Source organism: Sus scrofa, chromosome 9 (genome assembly GCF_000003025.6).
Source record: "Sus scrofa isolate TJ Tabasco breed Duroc chromosome 9, Sscrofa11.1, whole genome shotgun sequence".
Classification (NCBI taxonomy): domain Eukaryota; kingdom Metazoa; phylum Chordata; class Mammalia; order Artiodactyla; family Suidae; genus Sus; species Sus scrofa.
The window spans coordinates 9,578,172-9,602,746 of record NC_010451.4 but is presented as its reverse complement, the minus strand read 5'-3'; the positions used below and the strand labels follow the sequence as shown (position 1 = coordinate 9,602,746).

General features: G+C 57.0%; 1 protein-coding gene and 1 non-coding gene across 3 annotated transcripts in view; both read left to right on the top strand.

Moving 5' to 3' along the window:
- ARRB1 (arrestin beta 1) overlaps positions 5,301-24,575 on the top strand; it is an 80,503-nt gene continuing 61,228 nt past the window's right edge. For both annotated transcript variants that reach the window (XM_021062515.1, XM_003357198.4), the window contains exon 1: positions 5,301-5,474. In XM_021062515.1, coding sequence (XP_020918174.1) covers positions 5,455-5,474 — 20 coding nt within the window. In that variant the 5' untranslated portion in view covers positions 5,301-5,454. The remainder of the gene's footprint in view (positions 5,475-24,575) is intronic.
- MIR326 (microRNA 326) lies at positions 20,713-20,803 on the top strand. Its single transcript, NR_038492.1, has one exon. It is a non-coding gene; the product is annotated as a microRNA 326 (primary transcript).

The following is a 24,575-nucleotide window of genomic DNA, read 5'->3' as shown; positions in this document are numbered from 1 at the left end:
AATTATGTCATCTGCAAATATAGACAACTCTCCTTTCTTTCCAATCTCTGTGCCTTTCATTTCTTTTTATTCCTTATTGCTGTGGCCAGGATCTCCTGTATCAAGTTAAATAGAGTTGGTAAGGACCGAAAGCCTTATCTCACTCCTGATCTCACGGGGAAAACATTCAGTTATTCAATTTTAAGTGTCATGTTAGTCATAAGCTTTCCTGGTTTTCCTTCATTACATTGAAGAAGTTCCCTTCTACTGCATTTCACAGTAAAGTGGATATTTGCGTTTTTTGGCTACTCAGCCTCTAAAGTCCTAACTCACATTTGGGGGATGCTTCCACGCTTCGAGTCTCGGAGTAAGTTAGAGTCTGCCTTGCAACATAGAATCACAAATGCCAACCACACAGTTTCTCCGAGTCCTTGCAGCAAGGGTATGACACATGACCAAGGATAAGTGCACATGACGAGGCTCAGCCAATCAGATGCATGGGGGACAAAGATGTGGGGCCAGTAAAGAATCCACTCAGGTCACAGAGGTGACAGTGGCTATATCTTGTTTCTGGGGCAGCAATAGGGCTAAGTTTGGTTCTAGCAATAGTGGGGTGTCAGTCGTTTGGCAGTAGTAGCTGCATTACTGACTTGCCAATAAGTTCTTTGTTTGAGTAAGGCAGCTGGAACTGGTTTCTGTTGACCAATAAGAACCTTGAATTATCCACCTAGTTAAATAGCAGTAGCCCCACTCTAAAGAAATCTTGTTACACAAACAGGAGATCCTGTTAGACAAAGGGAGAATGGCCCCTGCCATACTGGGCAGCTGACCCACCTGGGAGCCTGCTTGCTCAGGATCTGGCCCTCATGCTCCCTTCCAGCTCCTCCCTCCCCTCTCTGTGCTTTGGCCACAGATCATCTAAATCCTTCCAGAGTCTCCTGCTCTTTCCTTCCTCCCTGGCTTTGCAGCTGTTGTGCGTCCTCTCCCTGGAATGCACTTATCATCCCTCCCGAAACTGCTGACACTGCCTCCTAATTGGTCTCCCCCCCCGCATCCCCTCTGGCCCCATGCCCAAGCCGTATTTCATGCAGCAGCCAGAGCCATCTTCTCCAAACACGTGTCTGAGCATGTCAAGGTTCTGTTTAAAATCTTTCAAAGCTTCTTTATTGATCTTTGGATAAAGACCAAATTCCTTCACACGACCCCCCAGGCTCAGCACGGTCTGGCTCCTGCCCACCTCTCCAGTTCTCCTGGGAGACACTCAGGAGATAGAAGTAGGGGCTTGGCTTGCTATGGATTGAGAAGGGACAAGGAAGAGCCAAGGATGACACCCAGACTTCTGGCGGGGATGGAAGTAGGGAAGCTCCTTGGGTTATCCACTTTTAAGATCTCAAAGGTGGAAGTTCCCGTTGTGGCTCTGTGGGTTAAGGACCTGACATTGTCTCTGTGAGGATGCAGGTTCGACCCCTAGCCTCGCTCAGTGAGTTAAAGATCTGGTTTGTTGCAAGCTGCAGCGGAGGTGGCAGATGCGGCTCAGATCCGTGGCTGTGGCTGTGGTGTAGGCCAGCAGCTGCCGTTACGATTCAACCCCTAGCCCAGGAAGTTCCATGTGCCACAGGCTCGGCCCTAAAAAGCAAAAAAGAAAAAAGATCTCAAAGGCGTACCGGTCAGCCTCCCATCCTTTGTTGAACAGGAGCTGAAAACTCATCCACCCACCCACCACTCACTCACACTTTCATCTGAACTTCAACTACCTGACCAGCTCAGCACAGGCTTTAGGTGGGAGCTGCAGCTCTACCTTTGCTTTAGGTCCTTGGCTTAGGCACTTTCCCTCCCCAAGCCTTCATTTTCTCATCTATAAAGCAGGAATAATGCTTTCCCCTCCTCTCCTCCCCTCCCACTCCTCTCCTCCCTCCCTCTCCCTCCCTGATAAAAAAAAAAAATTGTTGTGAGGCGTCTGTTTCAGGCATGTGGCTGGCCCAAACTGCAGCAGAGCTGGTGGGGACCATCCCTATGAACTTCAGTAAGAGCCTCTATTTGCCTTTTCGAGAAATCGCTCTGGTTTTCAGGTGGAGGATGTTTTACAGATAAGTTGCAACAGGAAGGAAGGAGCCTCCAGTCCTCCGAAGCATCGGTGCCCCTGGGGAAATGTGTGGGGAGGTGGCCTGCCTGGAAGGGGGCACAAACAGACCTATCCCAGACCTCAGAGTAATCCCGGATCCCCCCTGGGCCACAGTCCGGGCCTCAGCAGGTGCTGCTGGCTCTGCCTCCAAAGACCCCTTGTTCTCTTCACTTCTGCTGCCGTCACCCTGGTCCCACCACCATCTGTTCTCTCTGACCTCCTCCAGCAATGGGATGCCCCGCCTCTGCTCTTGTCTCGCTCCAGAACGTCTCCTTCCAACAGCCAGTCACCTTTTACAATGCAAATTAGGCACTCCTGCTTATCTTCTAAGTCTTCCATGGGCTCCCCACACTCCTCAGGCTGAGCCACAAACCCTGCATGAGCCACACCACCCCTTCCGGGTACAACCCCAATCGCCGTGCCCTGTCCTCGATCCTGTGCTTCAGGAAGGCCCAGCTTCTGTACCTGCCGCTCCCTCTTCTCCAGGCTCTCCCCACAAGCAGCACATGCCTGCATCCTCCTCTGCAGGTCGTCTGCCCAGAGGTTGTCTCCTTGAAGAGACTTTTTCTAAGTACGTGTTCCCCCATCACACTTTGTTTTGTTTTGTGTTGTGTTGTTAGGGCTGCACCTGCAGCATGCAGAAGCTCCCCGGCTAGGAGTCCAATTGGAGCTGTAGCTGCAGCAACGCCAGATCCGAGATGTGACTGCAACCTACACCACAGCTCAAGGCAACACTGTATCTGTACCCATGGAGCAAGGCCAGGGATGGAACCCGTGTCCTCATGGATGCTAGTCGGGTTTGTTACCACTGAGCCACAACGGGAACTCCATCACGCTTTGTTCCATCACTGTTTTATATCCTTTATAATACTCATCACTGCCTGAAATTAGACTGTGTATATTTACAGGTCTCCTTGCCAGTGCCACTCTTACACTTTTATTAATTTTAATTCTACTAGGAATTGCTCTCTATGTTGTCCAAAGAGCCTGACAAGTAAAGCAAAAATACCCCCTTTGCTCTTCCTCGCCCATTCAGATCCCTCGCTAGAATGACAGCTCCATTTGTCCTACTGACCCTGATTTGCAAGTCCCTAGAACCACGTGTGGCACCTTCAACAGTTATTGAATGAAGAGTCAATCAAGGGCCAAGTTCTGGCTCTACCACAGATTAGCTTCCCTTTGGGGAGGGCTGGAGGAGGAGGTCAAGGTCCATAGGAGGCGATGGATTTGTGCAAACTACTTAGGTTCTCCAAATACCAGTTTGCTCGTTTATAAGAAAGAGAAAAGAGCATCTAGCTCATAGAAAGGTGAGCCGTGAGTGGTGCCGGGTGCAGCACACCCCGCCTCGTGGCGTTTCTAGGCTAGTGGGGGGCGGGGGGGGATGTACTTGAAACCCTGCATGTTGAGGCCATAGGCCACCCGTCTGTTCAATGGCCCCAGAATGGAAGAGCCACGCTTTCCAAACTGGGCTGGGAAGAGCTATGTGGGAGCAGGGGTTACCTGAAACCATCTGGTGCATCTTCCTGGACTGTTTGTTTTATTTAGAAGTAATTTGCCACATTATTTTTATAGTAAACAAATACTTATTGAATCAAATGCAGCATTTGCCTTCAATGTTAAATCCAGGTGCTCTGGGCACCATCTGAAGAGAGGCATTGGCCATCATTTGCTTGACTTGAACGGAGTTTTCTAGGTGGGGAAGCGGATGCGCAGCGCGGCTGGACCTGGCCTTTCTGTCCTGATCAGGGCCCTCTCTGGCTCACTCGGTGAGCCGCTGTCATCATGCAGGACTCTGGCGTGAGCCTCTCTAGTCCCTGACCTCTGCAGAAACAGTAGGTGCCTTCCCCGGTGGGAGTGAGGGTGAAGCCCAGAGACTAAGGCCAGGGGGAAGGTCTGGGCCCTAATCCAACGCTCCTAATTCCTAATATTGCCCAGACCCTGGACCACCCTGCCCGCCCCTCAACACACCCCCTTCTCAATCACCTGCCCATCTGGTCATAATTATAGTAATTACACTGGGATATCCTTTCCCAATTATACATAACCAGCATAGGTAACTGCTTCTGAGTATAATTACAGGAGATGTTTACAGACCCACAATCACATCAGAGTAAATGACAACTTCCTTTCTTTCCATTAATACACCAATATTAGGGCCCTATTAGGGCCAATTAGCCAAATCCCAGCAGTGAGGGGTTGGGAAAGACCTCACATCCCCCCCCCCCCCCCGCCCCCCCGGAGTCCCCTGCAAAGCAGCAAGGGATCTCAGACTAAGCAGGGTCCCAGTCAGGATTTCATAGCACACCAGGAAGCCTGCAGAGGGCTGGACTAACATCCAGGGGCAGCCACTGAGGGTGAGCAAATACCTAGGAACGGTTCTGAAGCGCGTGTTTGTAGACTGTCCACAGCCACCCTCAACAGACCATGAGGCAGCTGGCCGGGACCCACTCCCAGGCCACAGCCCGCCAGCTCTAAGCCCCCTTCCTTATCTTCTCTTTTCAATGCTTCCTCTTCCGGGGCAGTCACCACAGCCACCCCTGCCTTCTCCAGCCCCCTCCGCCCCTTCTTCCTGTCCCTGTGGGGTTGTTGGGTGTTATCTCTCCAGAAGATGAGGGTGGGGGTTGGGTGGGGCGTCGTAAGGAGAAGGTCACCGCAGTCACCGGAGTTTCCCACCCTCCCACCCCCACTCCGGCCACCGCCCCGGGGGCGCCGCCTGGAGCTCGGCCCTGGGGTCGGGGATACAACTTCGACGTCCACTCTCTGGCACACGCAAAGGCTGCCCCGGCATGCGCAGGGGAGCGTGCCTGCACACACGCACACCGTACAAAGACGTGCACCCTGCTACAGCCCAGCAAACGCACTCCCCAATCGCTGGCGCTCACAGTGGTGCACACGCACCCGCACCGTCGCGTGCACACACGCGCACGTATACCCACCCCAGCGCACGTCCTCACGTACACACACACACACACACACACACACACACACGGGCGCCGGGCAGCATCCGTGTGGACCCCGAATGCCGACCTCCGGGCCCTGATGCGTCCTGGCCCAGGCCGGCGGCTGGCTGTGCGGCGCGCACACACGCGCACACGGGCCCCCGCGCGCCCTCCCCGCTCGGCGGCTCGGCTCCCCGGCCCCCCGGCTCCCCCGCTCCCCGCCCCGGCCGCGGCGGGCGCTGTGCGGCGGCGCTGGCGGCGCGGGACCGGGCGGGGGCGGCGGCCGGGAGCGCGGAGGAGGCGGAGCAGGCGGAGCAGGAGCCCAGAGCCGGCTGGCCCGCGCCCCTCCTGCCGGCCGGGGATTTTCCAGCCTGGGCGCTGACGCCGCGGACCTCCCTGCGGCCGCCGCGGACCATGGGCGACAAAGGGACGCGGTGAGTGCGGCCGGCGGCCGGCCCGGGGCGCGTGGGGGCGGCCGGGGCGAGGGCGCGGCCGCGGGCGGGGGTCCTAGTCCGCGTCCCGGCTGTGCCTTCGCCGCCAGCCGGGCAGCGCCGGCGCCTGCTCGGCGGCGCCCGACTCTCCTCCAGCCGAGGTCTCTCTGCGGTCGCCCGCTGGGCCAGGGGCGCGGGGTCGGAGAGACCAGGACCCGGCCGCCCCTGCGGGCTCGCGGCTTTTGGCCGCGGAGACACGCTCACACGCACTCACTCGCTGACACCAGGCACTGGGCAGCCGGCGCAGGGACGCAGAGGGCAGGTTGACACACAATGGCACACACGCGGATGTGGACACACGGGCACACTCATCCATGGGCGTGCTCATGCCGGCACACACGCTGACATTCGCCGCCACATCTGAGCACATCCAGAGACACACTGTCACACACTCATTGGTACACACTCATCAACATGTTCTCGCTGACAGTCCTGTTGGCACACGCAGGGCACACTCCACCATATATCACGCTGACATCCCTTTATGCTGGTGCGCGCACGTGGGCCTACCCTGATCACGCACATCCACTGTCACTTGTACCCACCCTAACAGACACTCTCATGCGTTGTCACCCTTACCGACAGAAACACTTGTGTTGGCACATATCTCACCAACACAGTGTTCACGGGACCACACCACTGCTGACCCCCACAGACAGACATCAGACTAATGCCCACGCAGACACCCCGGGTCACATGCCAACAGCCCCTGGGGTGGCTGCCACACTCGCTCCAGGTCCCACAAGGTGAGAAGTGGAAACACACACACCACACAGGGTGGGAGGCCCCCCGGGAGCCTGGGAAAAATGCTTCTTTCCACAGATCCCTTTCTTCTGGCCTCCCCAAGGCGCCGGGTGGCCAGGTGGCTTGAGCTGGGGTGGGGAGGGGGCTCGCGTCTCCCTAGGAACCTTCCCTTGTCTTTCTTCACCCTCTTCCATCCTTGGGCCCCACTTTGCCGCCCTCCTCTCTTTCCTCTCTCCACCCTCCCTTATTCTCTCCTTGCTTCCAATATGTATTTATTGAGCGCCTACTGAGTACGAGGCGTAGCGTGGGGATGAAAGATGCGCAAGAGCCAGTCCTTCCATTCCCGAAGGAGCTAATAGACTAGGGAGAAACGGCCCTCGTGGCCGGCAGGTCTCAGGACCACTGACCAAGCAACGTAACACCTGCTGCCCTCTGACTCTCTCGCTCAACGGCCTGAGAAAAGTCTTCCAGAGATCACTTCCATTTACCAGAAGACGAAACTGAGGCTCAGAGATAACTTTTGCTCCCGAGGCTTAGAAACCGCTTCCCCGCCCTCCTCCCGACAGCTCTTCAGGGCGGTTCATTTTCCTTTTCCTCTTTTCCGGAAGAGGAGCCAGAGCTCAGAGAAGTGACTGGACTTGCTTAAGGTCAAGAGGGGTCAGAGGCAGGGCAGAGGCTGGAGGCCACTTGCTGCATTTCTGTGTGGTCCACCCTGGGGCACTGGCAAGCCTCCCGCCGGCCCTGGGTTTGAGGCCTGGGTGGGGTGGCCTGTTTTGTGTGTGGAGGCCCAGCTGCTGGGGGCGCTGCTGAAGACCGTGGAGGCATCTGCATTCACCTTGGTGGCAGGTCCTCATGGCAGCTGGCTGGCCGGCACTGTGACCCAGGTCTCTGTCCTCAGCCGTAGCACGTGAGGACGAGTGACTCTCCTTCCCCACATCCGGGTTCCCCCAAAGCCAAGAGCCTCCTGATAGTTGAGGTGAGAATTTTCTCCGAGACCAGGGAGTCAGGAACCCCTGCCCCTCTCCTTGACTCCTGCTTCGCCGTCAGGGTGACTCAGTCCCTCTTGGGCCTTGGTTCGCCTCCCTGTGACTTGGAGGAGAGTGTCATTGCTCCCCTGCTAGCATAGGTCGTCGGCAGAATGAGGATATCATGAGCAGCCAGGCACCTGTTGGGGACCCTGTCTTTGGGGTCAGGCCTTTTCCAGGACTTTCCCTTCTCTGCCTCTAACTCGGGGGTGAGGGGAGCAGGGAGCACAAGGACCTTGGGCAACTGTGTTCACCTTTCTGGACCTTATTTTCCTATCCACAAATTGGAGCTGTCAGTACTTAACATTGGAGTTCCCGTGTGGCCTGGCGGGTTAAGGATCCAACAATATCATTACTGTGGTTCGGTTGCTGCCGTGGCGTGGGTTTGATCCCTGGCCTGGGAGCTTCTGCATGCCGCGGGTGCAGTCAAAAAATAACACAGCATTTTCAGGGCTCTCCCTGTGTTTTCTGAGTACACTGGGCAGGGGGAGGTGGTGTGCCGGAAGCCTGGTGCCCAGGCCTGGCTCTCGTCCATGAGATGGTGGCCCTGTTCTCTCTCTCTCTCTCGGTCTCCCCGTAACCCCAGGAGACCTCCCTGTTTCTTCCAGAAAGGTTTCCTGAGTAATTTGGACGAGAAAGACAAAATCAATACTGGGCTATACCTTGCCTTGTTCTGTAAACCATGGGATGCTACTTCATCTCTGACTTAGAAGTGGAAACTGCACATACTGATACGCTAAGGATCAGGAGTCATCGCATTCATCCTGCACCTGGATTTGCAACCCCCATCTGAAAGTGACAGTGAGAATTAATAATTAACTGTCACTGCCTTCTAGAAAGTTCCAGGGTCAAAGGAGAAAAGGAGGATGAGACGGATACCTGAATAGGACTAATTACAGGTAGTTTGATGACTGCTCTGACAAGGTGCTCTGGGAGCAATCATACAGCCATTCAACAAACACTGGCCCCAGTATTGGGGCTGGGGGTTCAGAGATGAATGGCTCTACTCCGTTTCCAGAGGCTTGAAAGCGGAGCAGGTGATTATCATGCAGCGTGACACGTGCTCTGGGAGGCCAAAGGAGGGGCCCCCACCCCGTCCTGGCAGGGGGCATGGTGAGGAAAGTTTTCCTGGGAAGGAAGTGGCATTGGGGCAAGGGGACAGGATTGGGGATGTCATTCCTGGCCAAGGGTGCAGAGTGTGACAAGGCTTGGAGGCGTGGAGCAACATGTGCAGCCTGCGGGCTGGGCTGGGGCGAGGGGTGAGAGGTGAACACGGGCTGGTCCTCAGCAGCCTGGATGTCAAGCTGAGGAGAGGGGTTTTCTCCCCAAGGTGATGGTGATGGGGCGGCGGGGGCGGGAGGGACGGGTACAGATTTTCGATTCAGAGGGACGCCTTTGGCTGTGGCCAGAAGCGTGGATGAGAGGGGGGGCCTGGGAGCTGGGAAACCCATGAGGAGGCCGGGGAGGAGCCTGAGAGAAGACAAGATCGGAACTATGGCTGGAGCGAGAATGGAACCGGGAAATATGAACGGGGAGGTGGAGTCCATCAGCCTTACGGGTGGGCTGCCTCCTGCGTGGCAGGAAATTTACATGCAGGATCTCGCTTGGTTCCCTAGGACCCTATTAATATAAGGAGTGTTGTTCTCACTTTGCAGACCAGGACACAGACTAGGAGAGATTAAGTAATTTGTCCACTGCCATTCAGCCAGTGAACTTCTGAACCCAGGCCCGTCTGCCCTGCTGGTCCGTGCTTTCCCCCAGAGGGAGGGGGTTGTCTGGCTCCCAGGTGGCCTCTCCCATCTCCCTGATGGCCTCATCCTCAGGTCATGCATCCCTTCTGGTCCTTGCCGTTGCTACTAACTCAGTTGGCAGCACGCAGGATCAGAGTTAGACAGCAGGAGGGACTTCCCGAGAGGCTGTGCGATGGAATGACATTTCCTTTCCTACAGATGTTTATGAACCCTTCATTTTTGGCAGGGAAGGAGGGTGGGTGTGACGGGGACACGTAATCACCAGCTCTCTGTGAACCTTGGCTGTCGTCTCTCTTGGCGGTTAAGCTCTCTGTGACCCATGTTGGCTGGAACATGGGGAAGTCCTGTGGCTTTGGCCAGGGTGGCTCATGGGGCTGCTGGGAGTGGAAGTGTTGAGGCTGACCCGTCGTCTCTGATCCTGGATTCCAGGCCGGCCTCTGGGCTTCAGACTTTGCCACAGCACTCTTCCTTCCAGGTTTGGGCCTCCTTGCCAAGGGTTGAAGCCTCCATTGACATAGGTCCAGGGGTCCTGAGTCAGGGGTCTGCCACAACAGGCCGGGAGTCTGCACGCCCCGAGTGGCCTCCGAGCCACCTCCCTGTGCCACAGTGATCGTGCTGACCATCTAATGAGACCTGCAGGGGGTAGCAGCTTGATAGGGAATCAGACTGGAAGCTGAGGAAGAGGTCCAGAAGCTTCTGCCTAAATGGGGGTAGGGATGGGCGTGGGAGGCAGGGATTTGGATGTCTTTGGGTTAGAGGTGGCAGTTGACTCAAGGAGCGTGGATGCTGGCACAGGGAGAAGGGATAGCGTTTGAAGAGAGGATGCCTGGGGCATTTGAGGCTTTGGAGAGCACCCATACCTGGGGGGGGGGGGCGGTGCAGAGAGGAAGGGGGGGGGAACTGAGGAGGCTGTGTTCTGGGAGCCAAAGAAGCAGCCAGGGACCAGCAGAGGATGAGCCTAGGAAAGACCCTGGGATTTAGGCAGAAGGTGGTGGCTGGTGACTTGGTGAGAGGAGCGTGGATGGAGCCGTGGGGGCAACGCTGGGCTGCAGGGGCCGTGGGGGAGGGGGGAGGACCTTGCTTTCTGTGCCTGAGCTTCTGGGAGGAAGGGCGTGAGGCCCTGGGCTGGCAGGCGGTAGGGGCTCTGAGTGTGGGATCTGCAGGGCGAGGCTCACCGGAGGGCGAGGAGGGACAGTTGTGTGGCTCTGGTCACAGGGGGGCATGTCGGAGCTGCCTCAGGCTGGGGGTCTTGAGGAAGGCTTCCTGGAGAAGGTGCCCCCTGCTTGGGTCTGGGGCATGAGGAAGGCTGAGGTGTCCTGGACAGAAGGAGGAGCCTAGGCCCAGGTGCAGGCGTGGGAGTGTGGAGGTGCCGAGGGAGGTGGCAGCCCTGGGGAGCAGGCTTTGGGTGCTGGGGTGGGTGAGTCTGAAGGCCCCTTCTACTCATGTAGTCACACCTCAGGTGTCTTTGGTGAGCTCCTTTTCTTTTCTTTTTTCTTTTCTTTGCTGCACCTGCCACATATGGAAGTTCCCAGACTAAGGGTCGAATCAGAGCTGCAGGAGCCAGCCTACGCCACAGCCACAGCAACGCCAGATCTGAGCCGCGTCTGTGACCTCCACTGCAGCCTGTGGCAACTCCAGATCCTTAACCCACTGTGCGAGGCCAGGGATGGAACCCACACCCTTATGGATACTAGTCAGATTCTTAACCTGCCAAGCCACAACGGGAACTCGGGGCTATTTCTGTTTCCTGTTTGCTGGTCCATTGATCAGCTGTGGGTCTGGCTCCTGGGAGATGCCTGGCAGGGCTTTGTTGACGTGCCTGAGCTGTCAGCCCGGGGGCTCTGGCCCTGCTGCAATTACAGCTTTCCCGTTGGGGACCCAAGGAAGGAAGCCCTGCTTCCCACACTAGACTGGGTGTTGGGGGGCCTCCTCCATCAGATTGGGAGGTCCTAAGGGAGGGGATGTGCCCCCCATCAGCATAGGCTTCCTGCAAGTGAGCCTGTTTCCCGCTCATTGGACGGCCTTCTGCAGGTGGGAGCCGTGTCTCTGGCATCGGACCCGGGGCTCCCAGCGGTGGGACGCGTCTCCAGTCCGAGCCCTGGGATTAGGACGGGTATTAACCCTGATGGTTCCCGAGCATCCTCCCTCCCTCCTGTGTGCAGGATGGGTCCTGCCTGGGGGTGGCTTGAGTCCTAGTAGGACAAGTATAGACAGAGCGGGTGGGGAGGACAGGGTGGCTGCTTTTGAGAGAAGAACAAAGGACGCTGTTGTCCCAGCCCCCTCCCTCCCACCCAAGGGGCCCCGGGCAGGGTCATCTCTCTGGAGACGCACCTCCTCCTTCCTGGGCCCGGCCCCATCTTTAGTCCCACTTGAGAGGAACTGCTTGTTCCTTCCCAAGAGACCTGGTGCCAGACGAGGCCCCTGGGAGGCCAGGCCCCAGGGACTGGACCGGACAGGTCCCTGGAGTTCTGTGTGGTTGAAGTCAGCATGGCCACTGAGCAGCTTTCCCTCTGCCTAGAGCCGGGCCCGACTGGGCTGAGAGCACAGCCAGTGTCATGGGCCCTCTGGTACCTCAAGAGGGATCCGGAGCAGGTGCGATGCTGTGGCCCATGCTGGGCCACCAGAGGCAGGACTCACCTCTCTGGCTCTGAGCTGTTCAGTGGCTGTGCAGGGGGCACCCGAGGCCCAGAAGCTGAACGGGTATGGATTTGCATGAGGCAGGCGCTCCCTCCCATCCTGGCCCTGGGCCTCTGACCCCACACTTGGTCCTCTTGTCCTTTTGCAGCCTCCCGCCGCCCCCCAGCCTGTGCAATCAGTGGGCATGGATGCGTTTTGGCAAAGGACAAGGAAGGGGGTGGGGAGTGGTCTACCAGGGTGTGCCATCTCAGAAGGGTCCCAGAGGTATGCTCTAAGGCTTGCTCATTGCTGTGTGACCTTGGGCATGATATTCACCCTCTCTGGACTTGGTGTCCCTACTGAAGTCAAATCAGCTGGAGTGTATGAAGCCCTTCTCCCAGAGTCACCTGTTTTTCTGTGTTCTGCTAGGGGCCTTGGGGGTGACCTTCCTTCTGAGGGGGCAGAAAAGGGAGATTGGGCAACTCAGGCCTCTGCCATACTCCAGTGGGACTGAGACCCCCGGCGGAGCTGGGCCTGGGGGGCTGTGAGTCATGCTCTCTCTGTGGGATCAGGCCCTCGCCGCAGCAGCCTCCCACCTCCCAAAGCACCTGCAGGAACCACCAGGCAGGTCCTGGAAGATTGCATTCTCTCTGCCCACGCTGTGCCCTCCTCTGAGTGCCCACAGCCCTCTCTGGGATCTGATTAGCAAATATTAGGGGCTGATTAGCCTAGTGGTTAGGCTATAGGAAGAACCAGATTTCCTGGTTTCAAATACCAGCTCTGCCACTTACCGGCCTGGTGACCTCTGCTGATTATTTAACCCCTTCTCTGCTGTAGCGCCCTCCTCTGTAAAATGGAGTAGCAGCAGTGCCTGCGTCGTGGGTTGTCTCGAAGATTAAATGGGTTAAGATAGGTACGCCTTGGAGACAAGTCCCCAGCCCAAGTGCAGTGTCATACGAGGTGACCTCACAGTGCCCTTCCTGTCCTTCAAGGCCCGAATCACATGTGCCCTCTGGGAAGCCCCCTGCCCCGGATCTCCAAGTGCCTCGTGACTTCTTTTCAGCTGTATATTCATTCTCTCGCTTTCTGTCAGCACTCATCCTTCCCTCTCTTTGTGGGTTCTTTGCACACTCGTGATGTCCTCTGTGTGAGGCCAAGGGCACCTGGCGGGGGCCTCTTGTCCCTTTGCACCTGTGCAGACCTGGCGTGGCCGGGCTCCATACGTTCGGCGAAGGAGGGTGATGTAGGCATACTTGGGGATGGGCAGTGTGGTGGGTGGGACAGCATTGCTGATTCTGAAATATCTAAAGGTGGCCCAGAGCCACAGGCCTTAGGTTATTTTCTGTGCTTTGAAGGGCGGAGGTTACCGCATGACTGGCTTTACTTTGCTAGGAGAATGTGTTTTCAGACAAGCAGAGCTACCTGGCGACGGGATTGGTGGCTCCTTCCAGCCTTCGTGCCTTTGTTCCTGTTGCGTCTGCCATTGCGAATGGCATCCTTGGAGTTCCCTTGTGGCTGAGGGGTTAAGGACTTCCCATTGTCATTGCTATGGCTTGGGTCGCTGAGTGGCATGTGTTTGATCCCTGGCCTGGGAACTTCTGCAAGCCAAGGGTGCAGCCAAAAAAAAAAGAAAAAGAAAAAGAAAAAGAATGAGAGAAGGCCATCGCTGCTTCTCTCTGTTCAAATTCTACTTCCTAAATATGTGCCCAGCCATGGCGCCATCCTTTCCCGGCCCCCAGAGGTGGGCTCTCATTTCATCACGCCCATCCTCAGACAGCTCCTGGGTCGGGGCAGTGACGTGGGAGAGTAGGGTGGGTTATTTGCACACTCGTGATGTCCTCTGTGTGAGGCCAAGGGCACCACGTCTCCCTTTGGAACAGACATCTGGATCTGGCTCCAGGGTATCCAGGGTGGTTTGACCTGACTTGAGGAGGGGACCATGGCTTCCGATGACCCACTGGTGATCAAGGAGCTCTTTATGTGGCTGGAGAGCCCTCCCTTGGCCCACTGGCAGAGCGCTGAACTCCCCAACAGCTTCCCACTGGGCAAGGACTCAGAACCCACCTAATTACTGGGGACAGAGTTCCGGGCACTGGATCCAGCAGGCTGTGGTCATAATCAGCTAATTAACCCCCCCCCACCCCAGGCATTGCTCCTTGGCCAGAGGAGCAGAGGGAAGGGGGCCTTGAGGCTCAGAAGAGATGTGAAGACACGGTGCTGTGCCGCGGGAGTTCAGACCCTGGGTCGGCTGAGCAGAGGTGGGCAGAGCAGCAGGGAGACCCACAGCTGATGAGAGAGGGGGCTCCTTGGGCGCAGCACTCAAGTGAGAGGAAGCGGGGCAGGGGTCTGGGTGGGAGATGGACCCCACTGTTCACGGTCCCTGTGATGTTGTGGACGAGCCGCTTTTCCGCTTTGGGCCTCAGTGTCTCTGTGTGTCAGGCAGCAGGGGGAGAGGGCTTGGCCTGGAAGGTCTCCAGGACCCTCTGCTTCTCAGTTCTGCGGCTGGTGAGGGGTGGCCTAAACAGCAGGCTGTGTTTCCGCCCAACAGCTTGGCCTCGAACAAGCCCGTCTTCTGGAAGGGACAGGCGGGGCTCCAGGCTGATCCAGCCGAGACGAGACCGAGTAACTGGAGGTTAATCAGAAGGGAAGACTGCAGGGGGCAGCAGGCGAGCCCTCGGCCTCTGTCATGCCCTTTTCCCTGCCCTGTCCTCGTGACTGGCCTGTGGTCCCCAAATGAGTGTCCTCAGCCAGTGACGGTTTGAGGCTGTGCCGTGTCTTTTCCAACAGTCTGGAAATTTCCCAAGTAGTGCACCCAGATGTGTGGGGATGGGGCTTCCCGAAGGTCAAACCACCGGTTTCTCTGTGTGGATTTCGGAATCACACCAACTTGGTTTTGCTGCCCCACATTGTTGTGCGCCAGCTCCACGACCCTGGGTGGGGGGTCTTAAACTCTCTGCGCATCCGTTTCCTCATTTGTGAAATCAGGGGCAGGGAGGGTAGGGATTTGCCAAAAGCCATTTGCTCTCTGTCGCCTCTCTCCCTGCCCCCACTCCCGTTGTCCTGGCCCAGGCTGTGTGCCCTGCAGGGTTTGCAGGGGTGGGGGCTGTTCTGGGGCCAGAGGAGAAGGTCAGAGGGTGGCTGGAAAGGGAAGTGAGATTGCCCAGGCCCCGGGCGGGGTGGAGCAGTGGGTGCTGGTGCAGCCCGGGCCCTCTCCCTTCGGGCCCCTCACTTACAGGGGTGCTCTAGGAGGAAGTGGGGAGAACTCAGGGGAGCAGGAAGCCGGGGGCGGGGATGGGCGTGTGGAGGGCTCCGGGCCTCTTTCCCTTGGCCCCCCCTCCCCAGGTGGCGGGGGCAGAGCCCAGAGCCTGGTTTTCTGCCAGGGAAGCCAGCAGGCGGCTGTTTCACACACTCCGACAGCAGCCGCCCTTCCTGGTTCTCAACCCCTAGCGGGAGGTGCTTGCTTGAAGCCCGGCGCTTGGAAGGAGGCGGGGAGGCCTGCCGAGGTCTGGAGGAGAGGCGGCGAAGGAGGAGGAAGGCTGCCTCCCCCTCTCCCAGGTCCCCCTGCAGCGCTGGGCTGTGACAGGCCAGCGCCTGGGACTCCGAGGAAGCTGCTTACATAACTCTGCCGGACTCCCGGCTTCCTCTTGCATTGCTCCCTGGAGGGGCCACGCAGGAGCCACCGCTTTGCTTTGATTCCCGGTCCGAGAGGTCCTGCTGACCATGCCCCTGCCTCAGGCGGCGGCGGTGTGTGCTGCCCACACCATCTCGGCAGGAGAGCCGTGTGCCGGCCTTCGTGGAGGCCCCGGGCTGCCTCTGCGCCCTGCCCGCTTCCCACGCTCCTGGAGCGGAGCTGCCAAGGGGAGAAGCCTCATTAGAGGAAGCAGGCCGTGTCCTGAGCTCATTTGCCTGCCAAGGGCTCAGAGGGGAGCTGACCTCTCTGCCAGCAGAGGAACAGAGAGGCAGCACTTCTCAGTTTGTTCCCCTCGGTTCTACAAACATCGCTGGGTGCCAGGCCCGGACGTCCACGCGAGGCCCGTCCCTGAAGCCGGATGGCCCCCTGCGGTGGCGAGTGTCTCGCCCGCCCGGGAGGAAGCTGGCTTAAGGAGCAGCTCTGCTTCTGTCTCCCACCTGAGCCTGCCCTTTCTCGCAGGCTGGGGCCTGGCTGTCCTGGGTTCGGGGGTGGCAGGGCCCTCGTGATGAGGACACACGGGGGTGCCCCTGGGCTGGGTGTTGTCAGCCGCACTGTCCTCCCAAGGAGGTTGCCGTGAACAAACACATCTGTGAGTATCTGCCACATCACAGGCCTGGGGCCGGGCCCCCGAGGTATGAAGAGGAAACAGACAAGTCTCAGCCCTTGTGCTGCTTAAAGCTTTTGGGGGGAGAGGAAATAGATCATCCCAACATGCTATGAGAAGGGGGGATTGGTTTACACCGCGGGCAGAGCAAGCCCAGTAGTGAGGGTTGGAGGCAGCTGCCCAGAAAGGGGGGGCGGGGGTCGCTGTAACAAGGTTTTGGAGGCAAGTTTGACATGAACCAGAGGTGACACTTGTCTTGGTGGTGCCTGTGAGCGATGTCCCCAGCGGGAACTGACTTCCTTCACCAGATTCTCAGGACGCCACTCTGTGCCAGGCGCAGAGTCGGATGCTCAATTCAGCGGCTCTCCGTAAAGGCTGTCCTGGGACTGCAAACATTTAGGGGTGCAAAGCGAAAGTTCTCCCAGGTGGCATCCCAGTGAATGGTTGAGCCTGAACAGAAGAGACATGGCAGGTGTAAGAGGAGACATCGGGCTAAGCAACTCCTCCATGGAAACCAGGGGCTGCCCTGGTCTCTGCTGGCAGAGGGCAGGGGGAGCAAAGCCTTTCCTCCAGCCAGGAAGACCCACCAGAGGTCATTCAGCTGTTCTGGGAAGGAGTGATGGACGTGCAAGAGCTGGGAAACCGTGTCTTATGAGAAAAAGCTCTAGGCTTGGGGCTGGGGTGGGGACAGGGCACAGGTACCACCTGCAGCTCTGAGGGCCACCTCTGGGAGGACCCAGGCCAGGCGGTGGCGGTGGGGGTGGCATGGTAGACAGAGGGTGCTCGTCTGGGCTTCTCACCTCCCCTCTCTCAGTAGGTTTGTGTCTGTGGGCTGAGTTTTTCAGCCTCTGGGCATGGGGTTTCCATCCCTGGTGTGTTGTATCTGTGCTCATGAAAGTGCCCAGCACATTAGCAGGTTGATTTTTTTGTGGGTCTCTATAGCTCCAGGGCAGTGGAAGAAACCCAGAAGCATTTTTCATCTCCGGGAGGAGAACTTTCTCTTTTTTTTTTGGCAACAGATTTTAATTTCCTAAAAAAAATGACAGAGATGATCACAGGGCCTAATGGAGTGGTTAATATGCACATATTCATTTTTCATCTGATTTAGAGTGCTGACTTCAGCAGCAGCGTCGCCCTGTACATACTTGAAACAATCCAGCCGTCTCTGATGGTCACAACCTTTTGAGTCAACATCACAAAAAAAAAAAAAAAAAAAAAAAAAAAAAAGAAAGAAAAAAAATTCTTTGAAATCTTTAGTAGAAAAAATTCTTTCAAAGAGCCATGACTGGAGTTCCCATCGTGGCTCAGCGGAAATGAATCTGACTAGCATCTGTGAGGACGCAGGTTCAATCCTTGGGCTCGCTCAGTGGGCTAAGGATCTGGCGTTGCCATGAGCTGTGGTGTAGGTCACACATGCAGCTCAGATCTGGCATTGCTGTGGCTGTGGTGTACGCTGGCAGCTGTAGCTCTGATTAGACCCCTAGCCTGGAAACCTCCATATGCCGTGGGTACGGCGCTAAAAAAAAGAAAGAAACAAACAAACCCATGACCCAGGCTGAGACTGAGGCCAGACCCAGGCCAGCTTCCCTCCATGGGAGTGTAGAGCTGGGGTAGGACGGTCCCAAACTCCAGGGGGAAGAGAACCCCTCAGCTAACCCATAGTGATGGATACATGTCCCCAGCAGCACAGGGCTTTTCTTCTCCTCATTTCACAGCCACCAGCTCAGTCCCAGCCCCACTTCTGGCCTGGACTATTGCAGTAGGCTTCTGGCTGCTCAGTTTAACCCCCCAGACCCTCCTCTTATTGTGAAATGCTCCTCTGACCCTGTCCTCCTCCGGTTTAAAAACCAATCGGTTTTCCCCTGCCCCCCTTTCCTAGGGGACAACCCACGTTCTTCTGGTGGCGCTGGAACCCCTCCCCCACACTCCTTTCCCAGCTCCCCCACCACGCAGCCCACACTCTGGCTACGCTGACTCTTTTGGATGTTCCTTCGCAATCTTTGTATTTTCCACCCGTCTCTGTCTTTGTTCAAGCCCATCTCTTGGTCCAGAATGCCTTCCTCCTCTGCCTGGTGAAACCTCCTTGTTTCTTTCTTCTTTTGTCTTTTTAGGGCCGCACCCACAGCATATGGAGGTTCCCAGGCTAGGGGTTGAATCGGAGCTATAGCCGCCAGCCTATGCCACAGCCACAGCAATTGGAATCCGAGCCACCTCTGTGACCTGCACCACAGCTCACGGCAACGCTGGATCCTTAACCCACTGAGCGAGGCCAGGGATCAAACCCTCATGGATGCTAGTCAGGTTCGTTTCTGCTGAGCCTCGACCGGAACTCCAAACCTCCCTTGATTCTTAAGGTTGAACCTAAGCTCAAGACAGTTCAGTGGAACCACACTGGCACTTACTCTGTGCTTGGGTATCACACCTTCTTTAGACTCCGTGCTCCCTGCCCAGGCAGAGTCGATGCCCTCCTCCTCACTCCCTGGCACCTTGCAGGCTTCCAGGATGGTGCCTTGTAGCTTAATGGGCCGCTGTCATGTCAGTTTCTTGTGCTAGAGGGCAGGCGTGTGCCCGGTACCTTAGGACAGCCTACCCAGCCCCCACCTCCCCCCGGCTGTTACAAGCAAATAAATGGGGGCCGGATTAGGTATGGGATTGGGGGCGGTGTAGATTTTCTCTGGAGGAGTGAGCCCTGAGCTGCTGACCCATAGGAGCAGCTTTTTTCCTTTTCTCTCTTCCTGGCCATAGCTGAAAGAAAACAGCTGAACCCACCTGGGAAAAGGGAAATCCATATACATTTTGACCTGGGGGTTGGGATCACCTAGCCTGGCGACAATAAGTAAGGCACGTGCCTTCTCCCTCCCTCTCACCTCCCTCCTTCCCTCCTTTCCATCCACACGCATTTTCTGAACCTCTAGGACATGCCGAACACGGGAGCTGCGAGATTGATGAAATCAAACACGTCTTTCTATTTTTTTTTTTTTTTTTTTTTTTGTCTTTTTGCCTTTACTTGAGCCGTTCCCGCAGCATATGGAGGTTCCCAGGCTAGGGGTCCAATCGGAGCTGTAGCCACTGGCCTAGGCCAGAGCCACAGCAACGCAGGATACGAGCCGCATCTGTGACCTACACCACAGCTCATGGCAATGCCTGATCTTAACCCACTGAGCAAGGCCAGGGATCGAACCTACAACGTCATGGTTCCTAGTCAGATTCGTTAACCACTGCGCCACGACGGGAACTCCCGTCTTTCTGTTTTTTGGTCTTACCGTTCATGTTGGAACCTGCCCTTTGTCTGTCTCATTGGAGTCCGAGTCTTGGCATGTCACGTACAGCTCTGGGTCGTGGGGCGAGTCACGTCCTTTTCTGAGCCCTGGTTTCCTCGAGCATTCCATGGAGGGGATGCTACGCTCCCCGTCAGGTTGAGCTCGACGATGTGTGTGGGGTGCTGAGCAGGTGCCTTTGACAGTGGTTCCTCCTGGCGTGGGAGCTGCTCCGCTGCGGGCTTCTTGAGGGTGGCGACAACTCAGTCCTAGAGCTTGGAAAGCCGCTCGGTGTGGGGTGAGTGGGGACAGTTAGGCAGTCTCCCTGCACTGGGTTCTCCATAAGGGTTTGTAGGATGGATAATGGATATGGGGGAGAGGTGGGACATGGATCAGCAGGAGCAGGCGCCCCGCAGATTGAGAGGAGGTCTTGGTCTTTTTAGGGCCACACCCACGGCATATGGAAGTTCCCAGACAAGGGGTTGAATCGGAGCTTAGCTGCTGGCCTACACCACAGCCACAGCAACTCGGGATCTGAGCCACGTCTGCAACCTACACCACAGCTCAAGGCAACACTGGATCCTTAACCCATTGAGCGAGGCCAGGGATTGAACCCGCATCCTCATGGATACTAGTCCTGTTCTTAACCCGCTGAGCCACAGTGGGAACTCCTGAAAGGAGTTCTTATGAAGGGTCCGGAAGGCCCAGCAGATAGAAAGTGAGAGGCGGGCACGGGGCCCTCTGCTGCTTGGCGGGGAGGACATGAGGCCCCGTGTCTGTAAGGCTGTTGCTTTCAAGCAGGTTTCAGGCTCCTGAGGCCCATGCTTGCTTCCTCAGGCTCCGCTAAGGCCCTCGCTAATGTCCACCTTGTCCAGGAGGGCCTGTAATAAGCTGGAGGCCTCTGGGCCCTTCATCGGCAGTGTCCCACTGCCTTCCGAGCTGTCCACTCCGCACTGAGATGAGACCATGCAGGGAGGTGAGAGCAGGGCTGCCATCCATTCTTCAGCCCAGGCCCGGAGACCACGCTGGGCCTCCGTTTCCCTCCTGCCAGGTGTTTGTGAGATGTTGCTCGTGAAAGTCCCCTTGGCATGTCTAGCACGTAGTAGGTGCACAACTAGTGTCATTTGTTGTCGCTTCTGCAAGGGGACCGTCAAACTTATTCTGCATGCCTCCCAGGGCTGTTGTGGGGGCCCCGTGGGCTGTGGGACCATGAGCAGCCACCTCATAGCCTTCAGATGTGTGGGGACGGAGTTCTCGGAAGAGCGTCACCTGCCGGCCCAGGGTTCCAGGCGCAGGTGGGGTTGGGCCCTGCCCCCCGACGGTGGGAGGACCTCGGGGCTGTGCTGCGGCCTCCGTGTGAGTGCCCAGACCCTGCAGGCCGGCGGGCTCGGCTGCTTCTGAAACCTTGGCAAGGGAGAGGCGGACAGACAGACTCGGGAGGGTTTAGTAGCAGCAGGACACGTGACAAGAAGAAGGAATGTTCCGGAGCCTCGTCTGTCTGTTGGGCTGGAGGCAGGGCCTTTGTGCAGGCGGGTTGTGCTCAGATCGCCTCTGGGCCCTTCCTCCAGCCCAGAGGCGGATTCACCGTGAGGCTGGTGCCGCTTCAGCTTCGGGCCTTCACGCTCCAGGGACCTTTCGGAGGCCTCGCAGTGTGTCCACGGCTCAGGGAGGTTGTGAAATGTGCAAAAGAAAGAAGATATTTTTGCATTCTTTTTTTTTTTTTTTTTTTGGTCACAAATGGCTTTTATTATGTTAAGGTATGTTCCCTCTATACCCACTTTGATAAGAGTTTTTAATCTCTTTTTTTTATTTTTTATTTTTTTTTTGTCTTTTTGCTATTTCTTGGGCCGCTCCCGTGGCATGTGGAGGTTCCCAGGCTAGGGGTCGAATCAGAGCTGTAGCCACCAGCCTACGCCAGAGCCACAGCAACGGGGATCCAAGCCGCGTCTGCAACCTACACCACAGCTCACGGCAATGCCGGATCGTTAACCCACTGAGCAAGGGCAGGGACCGAACCCGCAACCTCATGGTTCCTAGTCGGATTCATTAACCACTGCACCACTACGGGAACTCCTCTTTTTTTTTAAAAGAGGGTTTCAGGCCCATTCAAGTGTGGATCTGCCCCTGCTCAGACCAGGGGTGCTTTGTGCCAGGAGGTTGGTGCCACCTTGCTGTGTGTCCTCAGGGAGGTTTCATCCCATTGTGAGCCTGGTCGTAGGTTAGAGCCCTCCCTGCCGAGGTGGGATCCAACAGGCCTCAGGGGAACCAGTTCTGGGCCAGGCCAGGCCCTCAGCTCCTGCTAGTTGTGTCAGTAAGACTGGAAAGGCCTCTCTGCCTCAACCTTACTCATCTGTGAAATGGACACTCTCCCTACCTGAAAAGGCTGTAGAAAGGCTTAAATAATCTACCAGGGATGAACCTGCCTGGTACAGCGCCAGGCTTGGGTGGGAGCTCAGTAAGTGTTGCTGGGAGCTGGATGGAGTTGGCTCGGGAAGCCCATCCCTGCCTTGTGATGGAGCCAGTTCTGCTGACTGTCAGATTCACCTGTGCTCTGCTGTGCCTGGTGCTGGGCGCTGGGTGTGGGGATGTGGTTGCTGGGCCAGGGTGGGTGGTCTGATGAGCCAAGAGGGTGAGAGTGGTTATAGGCTGTGAAGTATGGCTCTCCGGGAAGAGGCCCTTTTGGGGGGGAGGGTCAAGTGGCAGTCTCACTGTCCCTTCCTGCTCCTGGAGGAGAGGTGGTAGGGGTGTGGGAGGGTGAGGAGCCTGGCCAGGTTTGTGCCTGGACAGGCTGAGCGGACCTTTCCTGCTCAGAAAGGAAGCCAGGCCCGCAGGGTATGCTTTTCCCGCTGCAGGTTCTGGGAAGGGCAGCTTCGTGGTCACCTCCTGCCCCTCCCAGCCTCAAACCCCAGTGCCCCCTCAGGGAGGGGAGGGAGGAGGGGCCTGGGGCAGGGGCTAGGAGGGACATGGGCTTTGGTGTCAGGCCAAGTTTCAAATCCCACCTCTGTTGCTTTGTTATGTCTGTGACCTTGAGGCAGTTATGTATCATCTTTCTGAGTTTTTCTCAGTTTGCTCACCTTCAAAATGGGAGTGATAGTATCCTCTGCCAACACGCCAGGCTTGTGATCAGGCCCGTGTGAGATCATGTAGGGCTTAGAACAGTGCCTGGCACACGGTGGGTGCTCAATAAATGCTGATTGTCCTTCTCTTCTGCCCCATGACCTTCATCAGTCTGCCTGGTACTCCACTCGTTTAGCCATTTGTGTGTGCCCGCGGTTGGACTGCAAGCTCCCTGCGGGCAGGGCTGTGGTTTTTCCTCCATCATCACGCCCAGCCCTCCAGGGTACCCTTCGTACATCTTGAATTGGTTGGCGAGAAACGGTATCAGCCCAAAGGAGAGAGCAATAAGTTTTAGCCAGAAACTCACTGAGCACCTACTATGGTCCTGCCTGAGGCCTACTGTGTGCTCTCTGCCCGTGGAGCTTGAGTGGCTGCTCGTAACTTGCTGGGACCCTCTGTACCAGTGGCTTTGTTTTCTTCTGCGCACTTAGCGCTCCTGTAGTCAAACCACTGTTTGGTTAAGCCTCCAAGCTCGGCCTCTCCCCACTGGAATGCAGGGACCACCGGAACTGCGTCTCCAGGTCCCAGCGCTTGGCACAGGGACACACACATATTTTTGGTGGCTGTCTTCTCTGAATTCAGGCCAGGTCATCCCTCGCAGCCCAGCTGCTTTGTCGCTGGGGTGAGTGAGTCACCCTGCCTCTTTCAGCTTCAGCTTCCTCATCTTTAAAATGGGGATAATGGGGAGTTCCCTTTGTGGCTCGGTGGTTAAAGAACCCAACCAGGAACAGCGAGGATGCGGGTTTGATCCCTGGCTTCGTCAGTGGGTTAAGGATCCGGCGTTGCCGTGAGCTGTGGTGTAGGTCCGGATGTGGCTTGGATCCCACGTTGCTGTGGCTGTGGTGTAGGCCGGCAGCTGTAGCTCCTTCGACCCCTAGCCTGGGAACTTCCATATGCCGCAGGTGCGGCCCTAAAAAGAAATCAAATCACATCAAATAAAGTGGGCATCCTGGGGGGGTCCCAGACAATCCAGGGCTCAGCCGTGCCAGGCACAAGGGAAGCTCCTCCCCCGACCCCCCCCCCCCGCCCCGTCACGTCGGCTCCTGTTTTGCAAATGATTTCCAAGAGTTGTTCCACTTCTGACCTCAGGGACCTCGCTGCGACCGGCTGGGGGGAGCCTGGGGAGAACATTCCCTTCCTTGCAGACCCTCTCTGCTGGTCTCACAATGGGTTTGGAGCTCTGTGCAAACTGTTTATGTTTCCCCAGCAGAGTTTATTGCCCAACCGGGCCTTCTGCAATTAATTACAAGCAGAGCAAATAGCTTGTCCCCGGGAGGCTGGGCTTGGCGTAAACATTTACATCCAGCCGGGGGCCAGCCCGGGGGCCAGCCGAGGGGCCAGGCTCCTTCCTCCAGACTTTGGAACAGAGAAGGATTAGAGGACTAGGGCTGGGGGGTTGGGGGGGATGGGCTGGGGTGGGCTGGGGTGCCAAAGAGAAACAGCTTTTCTTCATCCGCTTTTCCTGGACGCCTCTGCAGTCCTGGAGGTGCTGGACATGTGCTTTTTCTTCTCATCTTCCTCCGTACCCCACAAGGAGAGCCCCTCTTTGCAGACGAGGAAGTGGAGGCTCAGCTGCATTAAGGAATGCGCCCAAGGACACACCGCTTGTGGGAACGGCGGATCTGAGGGTGTCCAAGGCAGCTCAGTGGAGAACCATAGACTAAAGAGGGGGTGACTGTTGGGAGGTCACCAAGGGGGTGCTCCTTTGACTGTTCATTCGCTCATTCCTCACCTAAGGGTTGGGCCCCTGTCAGGGGTGAAGGGGGCCTGGGGAGGCAGCGTGATTATTAGTGACTAGCCTGAGACGCGGCCCCCACACTGGATGCTGGAAACGCCCTCGGCATGGTCCCACTAACAGGCTACCATTGGCTGGAGGAGGCTTCTCGAAAGGCTGGGAAGGGGGCGGCCCCTCTGGGTCTCTCGTGGTCATAGCCACCCCATCGTAAGCAAAGAGACGGCGCGAATGGAGGTAGTCTCCAGCGGAAAGGGCTGGCTCACGCATCCCAATGCAGGGATTCAGGCGGGCATAGTGGGGCCCCTGGCAAAGCGCTGCTTCTAGTGCATTTATGTCTGAGGGGTTAATGACTGGCAGGGGAGCCCTCACTGCTGGCCTGATTCTGGCTCCACCTCTGGCTGTGAGTTCTCTGTTTGCTTGTTTTCTTCTTCTTCTTCTTCTTTTTTTTTTTTTTGTCTTCTTAGGACCACACCTGCGGTATATGGAGGTTCCCAGGCTTGGGGT